Source organism: Larimichthys crocea, chromosome XXIII, assembly GCF_000972845.2.
Source record: "Larimichthys crocea isolate SSNF chromosome XXIII, L_crocea_2.0, whole genome shotgun sequence".
Classification (NCBI taxonomy): Eukaryota; Metazoa; Chordata; class Actinopteri; family Sciaenidae; genus Larimichthys; species Larimichthys crocea.
The window spans coordinates 10,740,915-10,754,641 of record NC_040033.1 but is presented as its reverse complement, the minus strand read 5'-3'; the positions used below and the strand labels follow the sequence as shown (position 1 = coordinate 10,754,641).

General features: G+C 41.9%; 2 protein-coding genes across 8 annotated transcripts; one reads left to right on the top strand and one right to left on the bottom strand.

Annotated features, from left to right (window-relative positions):
* Window positions 1-129: 129 nt before the first annotated feature.
* Window positions 130-5,996, bottom strand: mtfr1 (mitochondrial fission regulator 1). 3 transcript variants are annotated; one of them, XM_019273702.2, is made up of 8 exons: window positions 5,867-5,996; window positions 4,447-4,561; window positions 3,687-3,785; window positions 2,800-2,933; window positions 2,464-2,717; window positions 2,036-2,291; window positions 1,717-1,897; window positions 130-1,531 (listed from the first exon to the last, which is right to left on the bottom strand). In XM_019273702.2, exons 2-8 carry the CDS (start codon window positions 4,486-4,488, stop codon window positions 1,484-1,486), a joined length of 1,014 nt encoding a protein of 337 aa, XP_019129247.2. In that variant the 5' UTR covers window positions 4,489-4,561; window positions 5,867-5,996; the 3' UTR covers window positions 130-1,483. The 3 variants fall into 3 exon arrangements, with proteins under 3 accessions (XP_019129247.2, XP_010732564.2, XP_027130188.1); XM_010734262.3 differs by having other exon boundaries at window positions 4,453-4,561; XM_027274387.1 differs by having other exon boundaries at window positions 4,447-4,558; window positions 5,867-5,955.
* Window positions 5,521-13,027, top strand: armc1 (armadillo repeat containing 1). 5 transcript variants are annotated; one of them, XM_019273704.2, is made up of 7 exons: window positions 5,521-5,593; window positions 7,218-7,429; window positions 8,133-8,224; window positions 10,536-10,728; window positions 11,307-11,423; window positions 11,842-11,916; window positions 12,492-13,027. In XM_019273704.2, exons 2-7 carry the CDS (start codon window positions 7,268-7,270, stop codon window positions 12,681-12,683), a joined length of 831 nt encoding a protein of 276 aa, XP_019129249.1. In that variant the 5' UTR covers window positions 5,521-5,593; window positions 7,218-7,267; the 3' UTR covers window positions 12,684-13,027. The 5 variants fall into 5 exon arrangements, with proteins under 5 accessions (XP_019129249.1, XP_019129250.1, XP_027130190.1 ...); XM_019273705.2 differs by having other exon boundaries at window positions 5,574-5,593; window positions 7,221-7,429; XM_027274389.1 differs by lacking the exon at window positions 5,521-5,593 and adding an exon at window positions 6,190-6,469 and having other exon boundaries at window positions 7,221-7,429.
* The last annotated feature ends 700 nt before the right edge of the window (window positions 13,028-13,727 follow it).

Sequence of the window (13,727 nt, the reverse complement as noted above, 5' to 3'; positions counted from 1 at the left end):
ATGTAACCTGATACTCCAGCAAGTCTAATGTCAATGATCATTTCTGTGGTGAAACTGTGGCGATACTGACAATTCAGTGTGAAGGCATCCTCCATCAGCTCAACAATCAGAGACCAACAACCAGAGGAAGTCAGGCAGACTAAACTTTTATTTAAAGATTTGACAATTCTTATGGAAGACAACTTTTTGTACAAAATCTAGGAATAATACATTTAAATCAATTACTAGACACACCTGTTCACTTAGGAGGTAATACTAGAGTTGTCTTGAAGCAGCAACTGCACTGGCATAGTGAATGGAAAAATGGAAACAGCGTGTAATCGTGTCAATCTGAACAAAAATACTGCCTAAAAACGTTACATAACCCCCGAGGAGTCTGCATGTTCTGACATGTTCAAACTGAGGCATGAAATGTGGTAATTACTGGCAAAAAAGAATAATTTATTAACCTTTGGGATACTAAACAGCAGGTGCCTTAGAACCCATGACTAAAATATGTTGTCCATACAGTATGTGTTGTGTGTGTGTGTGCGGTATTTCTTTAGTGGTGTGAGTTGTAAGTGATCTGAGAAGAGCAAATTATCAAAAGAGGTACTGATTAGGCAAAACATTGCACATGTACCTGTACCGTCAACAATCTAGAAAACATGAATTTATGTGTGAATGTGGTTCTCCTTATTTAAACATCCTAAAATGTGAAAAGGCAAATATTTGGCAGTGAAAGACATAATTTCGCAGAGCGTCACTGGAATGTCTTTGGCTTTAAAACACGGATCATAGTAAAAGAGACAAATAGTGTCCTGTTTCAAGACTGGCAACTGAGACACAACTTGCACAGACTTAACAAATAAAGTAGATATGTTTTAAACCCACCTGGAAATAATTAATAATTAAAAAAACTACTGCATAATTACCTGTGTTAAACTCTTAATTATCTACTTAAACATAAATAAAATAATCCCAAACATAAATTAGTCTACAGGTCATCATACATTTATAAACAACACGGCACAATGTTCCATGAGTAAGAAAGTGCTCCCTTTCTTCTGTGGCAGAAGAACTCAGCTTTCACAGAACCCTTAAAAACGTGAATGACCAACGATGTCATGTGCAACATGTTTAACAAAAGCCTAAGTAATGATTGAACAATAAAACCATATTTTTATTTAACGATTCTGTAGTGTTGTTTCAACAAGCTCTGTCTAACTCTGGACAGCGATGAGCAGAAATATAAACTATTCAACACAGAAAAACACGAGACATCCAGTTAAACGAAAATAAAGAATAATTTGTAAAACAGAAAGCTAATATAAGTTATAAAAGTGCAAAAAACAGACGGTCAAGATGATCATCGGATGCAACACTATGAGATGACTCTGTCGTCTAGCTCAAGCATAATTCCTTGCATTTCCACAGAAACTGCTGGTGTTCATAAGGCACTTTCAAAGTGTCCACGATACATCTGGAGTTCAAGATAATCTGTTCAGATCAACTTCCTTTTTCCAGTTTGTTTCAACATGTGCTGCCCAAACTGTGAAAGCAAACAGAGGACAGATTAGAGTACATGACACCCTGCAAACCAGTCAGATAACAAAAGAACACACAGAATTGACCCTGGAGTTCAACCTAAGCAGAGATTGGACCATTAATGATGAATTCATGGCTGGGTGCTGATCTACCACTTGTTTAAGGGTTGAATCCAGTAACGTCTCTCACCAGAGGAGTATTGCTTTGAGGTTTCACGTCTCGAACAGGAACTTTGAATTCCTCCTTGTCTTCATGTTCACTGTCGTGTCGATACCGGTGGGCGAACTTGCGTTTCAGGGCCTCTGCGATGAGTGATGCAGCGTCGGCCGGCTCGTTGGACTTCACTTTGGCATCATCTTCCACTGGACGACTACGAAAAGAACAGTTTACCTCATTAGAATTTGATTATCTGTGTGCTTTGCAACCACCTTTTCCCTTTTATAACAGCTGCGCAAGAAGAAAGAGGTGAACTGAGATATAATATAATACAAGATGAGTAGAGGCCAACCTTTTGACTGATCGCAATTTGACTTTGTTCATGTCTTTCAGGACGTCGAGCATGCTGGGGACTTCTGCTTGCTTTGTATTTAAAAGAGTCTGTCCATCTGTTTTCTGCCCTCTGCGTTCCTTTATCAGGTCAATGGCAGAAAATGTCCGCTCGAGACCTGGGGGTGGTGGTGGCGGTGGTGGAGGAGGTGGTGGTGGTGGGGGAGGCAGGGTGCCAGAGGGTGGAGGGGGAGGTGGAGATATCCCTGTGGTAGCAGCTGGGATGAAACAAAAGAAAAGAAAGAGCTTAGAGATACATGAACATGAACTTCCGTTGCCATCTAGAGGAAAATGTGTGTTACTGCAGTGAAGTAAATGGAAAACAATTACAGCATTCACACCACACACAGAGAGGTAAGTCTGTATTTTTAAAGGTTGTGTAAGAGATACCTGGCTGTGCGCTCTTTTCCTGAGCCAGTACGATTTGGGCTATCTGAGCTCGGAGTTTGGCAAGTTCTGTCTCCAGTGCACTGATCTTCTGAATGGCCTCATCGTTGGCGATTGTTGGCCCCTTTGGATCCGGAGTCTCCTCAGGATCCGGAGTCTCCTCATGCACGCTTGGCAGTGATCTTTGGTGGGTTAAGGATTGTCTCTGAGGATGAGGCTCCTGGGCTCGAAACATGAATCCTGGTGGGACCCCTGACCTGTTTCAATAAGGCGATACGCTTTTTTCTAGACACTGCTCACACATGAACATTAGCTGACAGATCACTATCCTGCTCTTACCTGTGGCCGCTAAAGAAGTCTTCATCGTCGTCCTCATCCCTGTCGATCCAAGCGATATCAGCCAGAGAGGCCACCAAACCGTTAGGCCTCCTGGCACTAATCAGGATCCCAGCGTTGTCAGAGTAAGGATAAAGCTAACAGAGAGAGAACAGCCTCAGTAATAATCAAATACATGCCAGAGAAGAGCGCGCACACACACACACACACACACACACACACCAGGAAACATTACAGCACTCAACAATCATAAAGTAATAAAAGTAATGAGGAAATTAGGGAAGTTCAGTGGGAGGAGGTGAGGACAGGATCTTTACACTGTTAATAAAAGTTCAGGTAGGCAAACAGGTCGCTCAGTCGGTCTTTAATCAGCTCAAGGTTATTGAAGGTTGCTGAACAAACTGACCTAAAGCAGACAAACTGCATTCCTCATAGCGAGGGAGGGTAGCTGGAGAAAGAAGAGAAGAAGAAAAGAGAAGGCACAGTGTTGAAAGAGACAGACAGTGGCATGCTACCGAAGTGAAATATCATAAAGGTTGATTTATTAATAAGTAAAAATAAATTCTGAACACACAGTCAGTGCTCTGAGAGTAAGAAGATATATCTGTTATAATGACTAAATCCACTCTGTTTATGGTTCATAAATGTAAACAGTCAGACAAGCAGAGGTAAACAAAAGTTTAAGAGGGTGTGTGACTTTTCATCACGTGACTGTGACAGGACAGACAGGCAGAAAGACAGAAGAGGAGAAAGAGTTATATCATATGTGACAAACTCATAAGAAAGGCACTACAAGATATACATACTACATTTTTTTAAAAGACCGACACATTGGGCTGTTAAACATTATAAAACATTATAAAAAGATGATCCTGATAACTGTCCCTCACCTGAAAATGCACCCTGGGGCAAGGTTTAAGTGGAAGACTAGTGGCTATTCTTCTTACGATGCTTCTTGAGGACCCGTAGGGCTTGGCTGTTCCGAAAGCCTGCAGAGCAAATGATAACACAAATTAATATGCCAACTTTTGTTAAAAGAATATTCTACATGAAACCATCAATTACTCACAGAAAGTAACAACAGAATAGACATTATTAAAATAAGGCTACAGTACAAGTGCATAGAGTTTGATGGCATGGGCACTTTGACATTTCTTTTTTACATTTGTTTGAGATAATTAGATTTTTGTGCATTCTACAATTAAGGGATTTAGTGGAACAATATGCAGGTGCTGTGTTGTTTTTACATTTATGTGCGTCTGCCATGGAGAAACTACAGTAGTACGTTGCTGTTGCAAGGAGTTGTGGCTTGCATTATCACCTTTCCTTTGGTAAAAATGGTCCAGGGTATCCTATGCTAAAGGAAATAGGAAAGGGAGCACTGAGGTACCTTTTCTTAGCTATTTGAGAATTCAGTCAACTCTTATCATGGCTGAGTCATTCAAACCCTTCAGAAAATTCAAACTCAGGCCATGACTAGCATTTCTCAGATCAGAAACTGAGGGACTTTAACAATGGGCTTTTTTCAGATTAGACCCAGACAAAAGGCACCATGGTCTGTGCAAGACTATGAAATCAAACCGAATTGAAATATTTGGAAATAGTATATTTAGCAGTCACTTGTTTAATCAGATATCAACACGGACTTACACATACCAGGTCCATTTCGATCCTTGCATCGTCTTTACTCATTTCTGTTTTTGTGTTTCCAAAGGGCAGATAGACACATGCCCCGACACCAAGGGCATCATCACCAAATGATCATCTAGAAGAAGTGAGAAGTTCAAGTTCACGTTGAATCACAAAACTTAAAATACCCGATGCTCCCGTACATCAACATACATACTGCAGCAGCCTGTAGTGGTGCTGAGAGATAACATAACGTAATTTATCGAATATGATGACTGGAATTTCTCCATCTATTTCCTAAGCAAGTGGGGCATGTAATATTACTGTCAGAGTAGTAAGAAAGTAAATAAAATACATCTCAAGCTTCAGTAGAATTACTTTAAAACGTAGCTTTTTAAAATTGTATTAAAACACTCAGTAAGATGCAGCAGCGAGGTTAGGTAGTTATACGTAAAGTTCCCTAAAAATGCAAAAACAAGAGTATGACAGCCAGAGATATTATACTTATGAATCAGAATCAGCTTTATTGCCAAGTAGGTTTTTGGTCTTGGTGTAATAGGTGCATAACAAACATTAAGTAAAAGTGTAAGGAAGATTTAAAAAAATATATAAACAATATAAATACATTTATATAGTCATATAAAGTGAAAAAAGCCGTACAGTTTGTGCAGGAATGTGCACCAGGTAATAATTAATCAGAATATTTAACATATAAATTCAATATATTAATGAATGAGCAGATATTTTATCAACATGAGGTAGTCCAAAATATGTCAGGCATACTTAACATTTAATGCTAAGCGTTTGTGTTGTTTGTTTTGACCAATGACTTGGCTTGTATCAGTGAAATGAATAATAATAATAATAATAATACATTTTATTGCCTGTCTGTCACTCAAGGACACCTTACAATAAATGAAGGTAGACAGCAAATAACAGAAACAAACAAAAAGAACAATAAAAGTATCAAATTACAAGAATACAACATTAAAATAGGACAATGCGGTTGAATTTCAAACAGGTGATTTAATTAATGCTGCTTTCTCTATTCACCGTTATTTGATTAATTGACCTGCCAACCTTACAACGACACAGCGTGTTTCAGTATGAAGAGCGACTGTTGTAAGAGGTCACAGCCGAGGTACGGGACCTTAAACACCGTGTGAAAGTGAGTGTTATGCCGCTCTGTGACAGATGTTAGTTAATATTAAAAGTTTTCGGCAGGTTGAAGCTGAGCTGCGTTTTTAACTTTTAGCGGGCAGAGCGGCTAACGGGTGCTAACAACGACACCGAGCTAACTCAAGACAACTTTACCGCCCGCTGACAAATGTTCAGGGATAATGTCGAAGACTGGACCCCCAACGCGTGGTAGTCAACTACATATGTAAACAATATATTCACATTCAAAGCTGGTCCGTGTGTGACTTTGAGACTAACTTACCGAGTCTGACGCTGGCTGACAACTTAGGAAAATTTTCCAACTTGTCTTTCCGACGGGCATCTAATGCAGGAGGTGGGAAAGACTCATGGAATACCGCATGAGCCAATAGGATTACGCGGATTACAATAGGTTGCGACTATGCGATGTCGCCATTGGTTGTTTAATGTTGATTGACGGACAAGTTGACCAATTAAATTTGATCCTTAAATAAATTCTGTCAGACGATTGGACCTTTTGAGCTGTCGATCAAATTTTACTATCCAATAATAAGGCCTGGAATTCTATGAATGCTCGTTATGTGTCACTACATTCCCCGGCGGGCTGTATCCCGCTTAAGTGCATTGGATTCTTAATGGAAAGATGGGACGCGCTGTGTGACAAAACAGACGTACCCAGCCGATGTGCCACAAAAACCCAAACACAGCTGCTAGCCGGAGCAGCATAGTAAAAGAAAGAGGCGCAGGCCTCAGCGTCAGTGAAACTGTTTTGTTACTGTTTGTTTTTTAAAGGTGACATCGTAACGTAGCTGTCTCTTGTTCGTTTCCTCGCTCTTACACCTGTCGTACCTGAAGCCAGCTGCGGTTGTCTCATGGTTTCACTCAGGTATGCCACGATTGTCAAGCTAGCCTTAGCTTAGCTGCCCGACTCGCCTCTGTGGCACACAGGGCGTGATTTGAGGTGAGGTTGGGGGTCGTGGAAAGTGCCTTTGTCACAAAACGAGTGTTTATGATTCATCTAACAACGATGAATTAGTTTGTGTATGCAGGGCAACGTGTCATTAAGCCGGATTGTTTAAAACTACTGAAGCATGCTAGCGAGCTATTTGTCCTTTCACGTGATAACCACAGTGTTAGCCAGTGATCAGCAGCACAGTTCAGAGGTTACTGATGGTTTAAAACCTCCACACATAACCAACATGTCAGCAAAACGTGCTCAGTGGGTGTAGTTGACGTGCCATAGACATTTAAATTAGGCTCGGTGTGACATTATTATCCAACAGATTAGTCTGTGATTTGTTGTTATTGCGTTTGTATTGGTGTTGATTCACAGAAAAATGATTTGTCAGTCAATAAATTGTCGTTAAATCATCATAAGAAGATAAAAGTGTCAATAAATTGTCGTTAAATCATCATAAGAAGATAAAAGTGCAAACATTTCCCTGGTTTTTTCTCAAATGTGAAGATTTGCTACTGCAAATCATATAACTTCCAAACATTTGGACATTTTGTGGTCCAATTACCGTAATTGATCAAGTCTACAGGTTGATTGATGAAGTAATAATTGGCTATAGCTCTGACTCCTTGATGACCTAACATCGCTCTGTCTTTATTTTTCCTCTTCTTCCTCTCAGTAGAGCAAAGACGTTGGTTTGATGTGCGTGGCGTCAAGGCGAGAGGCACCATGAGTGCGGAGATGGATGCACTGGCTGTGGTGAACCAGCTGCGAGATCTTGCTGCAGACCCCCTGAACCGAAGAGCCATAGTAGAAGACCAAGGCTGTCTGCCAGGTCTCATCCTCTTTCTGGACCATCCCAACCCACAAGTCGTCTACTCTGCACTATTGGTAAGCAAGCGTTCATTTATTTAGATTTTCTTTCTCTTCACACATTAGACTCTTTACACAACAGGTAGTTACTGTTGCACGAAGGAACTAACGATAAGTTTTTAATACACAAAGCCGGTGATTCAGTCGAATAAATATTCAAACATTCTAGTTGTTCTAGATTAAATTAGTCCTGGTTGAATAATCACTGGAGTCCCCTACTGGTTCTGTAATTTACATGTTTTCTGCTCAGGTCATATTCTGACCTCCTCCTGCTGTCCGGCACTGTCAGAGCAGGTTTCAATGACCATTTCTCCCACCACTGTGTCCCAGTCACCGTCACAAGCTGACATGTGGTGGCATTTAAACGCCTACATATTTAAAAACACTGTACAATGATGACATCTGCTGTCTGTTTGATGATGCAAACACAATACAAAGTCTTGAAATGGCGGCCTCTCCCCACCTTCAACACCACCACTCTTTTCTACAGGACTTGTTGTATTGAAAGTAAACATTTGAGTTGTTTTATGTAACAGTTGCTCCTTGACGGTAACCCGTGAAGTGTAAACACGGAGCCAGTGCATGTGTGTTTATACTGGTTATGTAACATGTTGCCATTGCACATGCTCGCCTGTTTTAAAAGCTCAGTCTCTCTCTTTCTTCTGATATCACAAAGGGTCTGTTAGCGCTGAATAGATAACACTTGCCCTTGTCCTTGCAGGCCGTGCGCTACCTGGCAGAATGTCGAGCCAACAGGGAGAAGATGAAGGGCGAGCTGGGCATGATGCTGAGTTTGCAGAATGTCATGCAGAAGCAAGTCCCTGTCATCACCGCATCTCTCACCACACACGCACACACACACACACACACACGCTCACACACACCGTGCACTTTTGTATTTAAAACCATAACCTAGGATTTCTTTTGTTTTGTGTGGACAGTGTGTGCCACTTTGCAAATTTTCCAGACAGGATGATGTCCGTCCATTTTCCATGTCAGGATGAATGTGATTAAAGTTGATTTGGTAAACAGTTAAATTGCTGTTTCTGCATGTCATAGATTTTAATGCATCTTGCCGCCTACAATTTTTTGATGAGCCCACTTGCATATTTTTTTACTGATGTGAGCTCGTGTTTGCTCTTGTTTTGTTGTGGAATTGGCAGGTTATTTTGCACACATGGTATCTTTTTAAAGGGTCAGTGTGTCAGATTTAGCTGGATCTGTTGACAGTATATATCAGAAATTTAATATAATATCCATATGTATGTTTTCATTCATGTGTAATGTTTCCGTGATGTCACCAATGTGTTCTGTGAAGAGCTGTTGTGAAGCTCAGTGCGTGGTGGCTTTGGTCATCGCCATCTTGGCAGTCCGGCCTCCGGTAGCTCCCCTGGCTTATCCAAAAAATGGCCAAAGGCGTGGAGCATGGGTGGAGCTGAGGCGGGCTATATGAATCCTGGTTGCTCAGACAAGCCATTTATGATGTATGATGGCATTTTTGACTCATGGAACTGATGTTTTTGGCACTTCTGCTTTTTGAGTTTACTGCTTGATATCTACAGAGGGAGCGGGTTCTCTTCCAAAGTGCCCACCTTCTTGAACTCCATGAAATACAGCAGATTCTCCTTAATACCGGTACTAGGAAGGAGAGGGTGAGGTGAGGGGTGTTGCTTTGGTTGCACTCTGTAACCTCACTACTAGATGCCACTAAATCCACTGGTTCTTTTTAAGCATATTTCTTTGTTGCTTGTATAATCTTGTATAATCTTTCTGCTTTTGTAGAATCATTTCTAAAAGAGCATGATGAACACACACTGGTCCGGTTTGAGGAGGTGTTGTGCTCCAGATAGCTGGTCTTACCAGAGGGTGTGTGCCAGTTTTGCTAAGTGACTGCTGTTCATCATTAGCACCCTGATAGGAATAGACCTATGTTCAAGTGGCTGTAGCTTGTATGATTTCTGTCGCCCTGCCGCCCCTCCCTTCTCCTCCTGCGGCAAAGCTCTTGCTTGCCCTGGAGTAAGCCAGTCACTTCAGCTAGACAGGGACGGCATCAAGAGGAGCCCTGCAGTAACGGCAGCAGCTTTCCCTGCTTGCAGTCCAGTCGATCTGACTTTGGGTAGAGGTCGATCATAGCTGGACAGAGTGGGAACACATGGCTGAGGGGGAGCGTCAAGCGTGGTTGCGGCAAACAGGTGTGAATACCATTTTTGTCCTTCAACACATTAAGATCTCAAGCTCTCAAGACTATGTTGGCTCGTATTCAGTGCATAAAAGTGATGAATAGATAAATAAATCAATTGAAGAGAGTGTTTGACTTGCCGAAAGGCTGGCAGGTTTCGATGGCGCTGGAGTAGGAATATGTTGTGCAGCGCCAGGCCCCCAGAGGGCAGCTACGCCAGACAGCTGATGTCGTATGTAGTTACTACAGAAGGAGTGATGACTTGGTGACACATGAAGCAGCCTGCAGGGGTATCTCAGGATCTATCGCAAAATTTCAGCAACTGCAACTGACCTCATGTGGCTTCTTCAAGATGTTGCCCACTAAAATATTATAATTTCTTGGTAATCATGCAGTAAAGAAATGACTGAAGTGTAGAATAGGTTTAATTAGCGCAAGTTTGAATGTTTTGTGATCGGTTGCGTTGTGGTTTGCTACACTAAAGAATACTGCAATAAACAGACTCAAAGATTGACAGTATTTGTAAATGTATTGAAAGGTTTGGTGGTGATATGGCTGTCACTTTGTTCCCCTGTGGCCACAGCTGAGTTTGAAGACTTCAGATTCGGGCCACTTTCATTGGCGCCCATAAAAATGGGAGCTTAATGACTTTATTTCAGTTTTAAGCATTATTCACACTTCCCCTCTCCCACAGAGGCACACAGACATCATGGTTTGTCTGCCTTTGCATGGCTATTTCTATCTTGTCTCTCAACAGAAATATCTTGGAACGGTAATACGGCCGTGATTCAGTTTCTATATTCTTGACATCAGTCTACATTCACTCGTTACACATGCACTTACAAAACAACACAACAGATCATTTAAAACCGTTTTGACAACATATTTATCTTGTATAATTATCTCCCTCTTTCCCCCGTTTTTAAAAAATCTCTTCCACTAAAGGAGTACGTCGCCAGGGGAGACCAAACTGCTGGCCTCTGAGATCTATGAAATTTTGCAAGCGGCCGGTAAAGAAGAGGCCGAACAGGCCGAGGCAGCAGCTGCCTCCTGCCAGCGTAAGGCCCACTTCTTCCTGGGCTCCAACAACAAGAGGGCCAAAACTGTGGTGCTGCACATCGATGGACTGGATGACCCCGTAAGTGTCCGCAGAGCTAATCCCAAGACTCAACACGACGTGCTGGCATGCAATTATCATACTCAGACACACCAAACCGTCCGTTGATGCAAGGAAAAAAAAAAAATCTCATTTTGGGGTCATCATGCTCACTGCTGTCATTATCACAGTGTTGTCAGTGCGGCTTAGCAGTGTCTATCTGGCACAGGATGGAAGGGGTGGAGGGGTCAGGTTGTAAATGTCAGCCATTGAACAGCAGGACGTTGAGATTGAACCTGAATGCTGCTCTGCAGGAAGCTTGCACCTAGCCAGATTACATTACAGCAGACAGACGGCCTCTGGTGGGCTGCATCGCTATCTCTGCAGCAGAAACACACAACACCGGCAGCTGGAAACCATACTCCTCTAACGTGTTTTATATTTTTATGCTCCCGTTTGACCTGATTTAAACTGTAGCTTCTTCTGGATCATTCACGTTATTAATCTAATTCTGTATAATGTACCTTTTTTAAATCACAATCATTTCTTAACTCATGACAACGTTGGCCTCGCTTCGTATGTCTCCTTATACCTTTCGTCTGTTTCCTTTCGTCTGTCAGACTCGAAGGAGCCTTTGCGAGGAGGCGTTGCTGAAGATTCGGGGGGTCATCAGCTTCACCTTCCAGATGGCTGTCAAGAGATGTGTTGTCAGGATCCGTTCCGACCTTAAAGCTGAGGTAAGTGTCGTCCAGATGCAGAAAATCATCCAGGAACTTGGGGATGTAAAGTATTTTTTGCTGATGTCTGACAACAAATAATTATCAATGATAGATTTATAAATTTTTACCATCTGTCCAGTTTCAATCTATGGATTATTCATTGCCTTATCAGTACCTCTTGACTGATTACTAAACAAAACACTGTTTCCATGTGTGCATGCAATTCAAGAAACTTGATTAACTTGATGCTCTTATTTTTTATATAAAAAATCTGCTCCCTAGAGTCACTACAGATGTTTTTTGTAACAAAAAACTTTCAATTTCAATAAAAAAAATAAAAAAAAAACTGACGAGGATATTGTAAGCCATGCCAGTTGTCCTTGCTCTTGTGATTACCAGCAGTATTTATCGAGATCCATATGGTTTATGTTCTCAGGCATTGGGCACAGCAATCAACTCCACCAAAGTAATGACGGCTCAGCAGGTGGTGAAGACAGATGATGGAGGAGAGGTAAGATGTGACACCTGTTCAGATCGCTGTTGTTTACCTGAAAATTGCTACAAGACCTAGTCATCTGATAGAGCAGTATGCTCACTGTATGTTGTGTGTATCTCTGTACGGGGAGTGTAGCCGCCCTTGCCTGTGGCTGAGACTTATTCACTCTGACATGATTAGCTAGTCACATCTCTGCCTCAGCCCGTAGGCTAGTTGCTTTTTTGCCACAACACGACCTAGTCCTAGTTGCACCATTTTACAGCAGTGAATTCTCAATTTGGAGTTTCTACCCAAACTGTAAAACTTGTAACTTTTATAAGTATGAAATTCCTGCAAAGAATTCCTGTATATAATAACTGTAAATAAGGTTTTATTAATAGTCATACATGATGTGGCCAGCAGGGGTCAGACCTGCCTCAGTCATGGAATCCGGATGAACTTGCCTCTGTAGTCAAACTGTGCTTTATGTTAATCCTGGAATAAATTAGCTGCGTGGACAAATCGCACGCTTCATGGTACAAACACATAATTATCTTTTGTCGTTTTTTTTTATACTTTCTAAAATATTTTTCCTTCATCTTTGTCTGCAGCTGATGGTGCCGTTCCAGGAGGACTCGGAGGTGCTGGTAGAAGAGAACACGGACATCCCGGACTACCTGCCTGAGGAGGAGAGCCCGTCCCAGGAGCAGGACAAGGCGGTCACACGCGTAGGCTCCATCACAGACGGCATGGGTTGGCTCAGCACGGCCGCTAATTTCCTAACGCGCTCCTTTTACTGGTGACCACTTCCTGTGTTTCCCCTCTCTGCTCCCCGTTTCCTCTAAAGTTACCACCCAGCTGCAGCCTTAGCGTCTCAGCCTTGCCCCCGGACTAAGCCCTGCCTCACAAACCCTACTCTAGTCTAGACTTGCCCCCACTGCAAAGCACACAGGCCATGAGTGTGCAACAAGTGCTGGACTGCCAAGTGGAACCTGCAATAACTTTAACTTGTGTATATATTGAGCCACAAATCCCACTACTGGCTGCGTGTGTGCAAAACTATATACTAGCTGCATATGTATCCCACAAAGCATAGCCAGAGGACTTTAAATCAGCCGAAAAACCAAATGACGTTCTGGAAATGTGTACCGCAGTGTTGACAGAGTTGACTTGTGGCAGGCATATTTAATTGTTCTAAGGCTGATTTTGAATCCGTAGTGGCAGGCATATTTAATTGTTCTAAGGCTGATTTTGAATCCGTAGAGAAATGGGAGTTCCTGTTTTGTTTTTTTGTGCTTTTTTTGATTTTCGGTTGTTTTCCTCCCGATGTCTTATTTTCCTGGCATCATTGTCCTTTTACTATATATATTTTTTTCATTCTTTAATTTCTAGTTAAGCAGATCTTTTTTTTCTTTCTTTCTTCAGTTTTAATAGCATGCAGTCTTTTGTGCCAATCTTGCCTCATGCCTAGATCTGTGATTATTGTGCGTGCCTTTTTGACATTTTACTTCAATATTATTATTTTTTCGCATTCAGTGAAATTATTAGAGAGCTCCGAGCATGTCAGATGTAACGTTTGTGCTTCCCAGGCAGGCCTTAGCAGCAGCAGCCTGGTGTTCCCCCTAGCTTTTAGCTCACGGAGGGACGTCACCTCAGTAGAAATGGTAAACTTAGACACCAGCAAGAGGCCGCAGCCCATACAGCCTCTGGCTCACGCGCATTCGACTGTTGTATACTGAAAGAAGTGGTTAGCTATATGGCTGATTAATGTACCACCCTCACTGCTTTTACTTTTTTCAGTCACGAATCAGGACTCCTCTGATGATGCTGTTTTGCAGGGAGAAAAA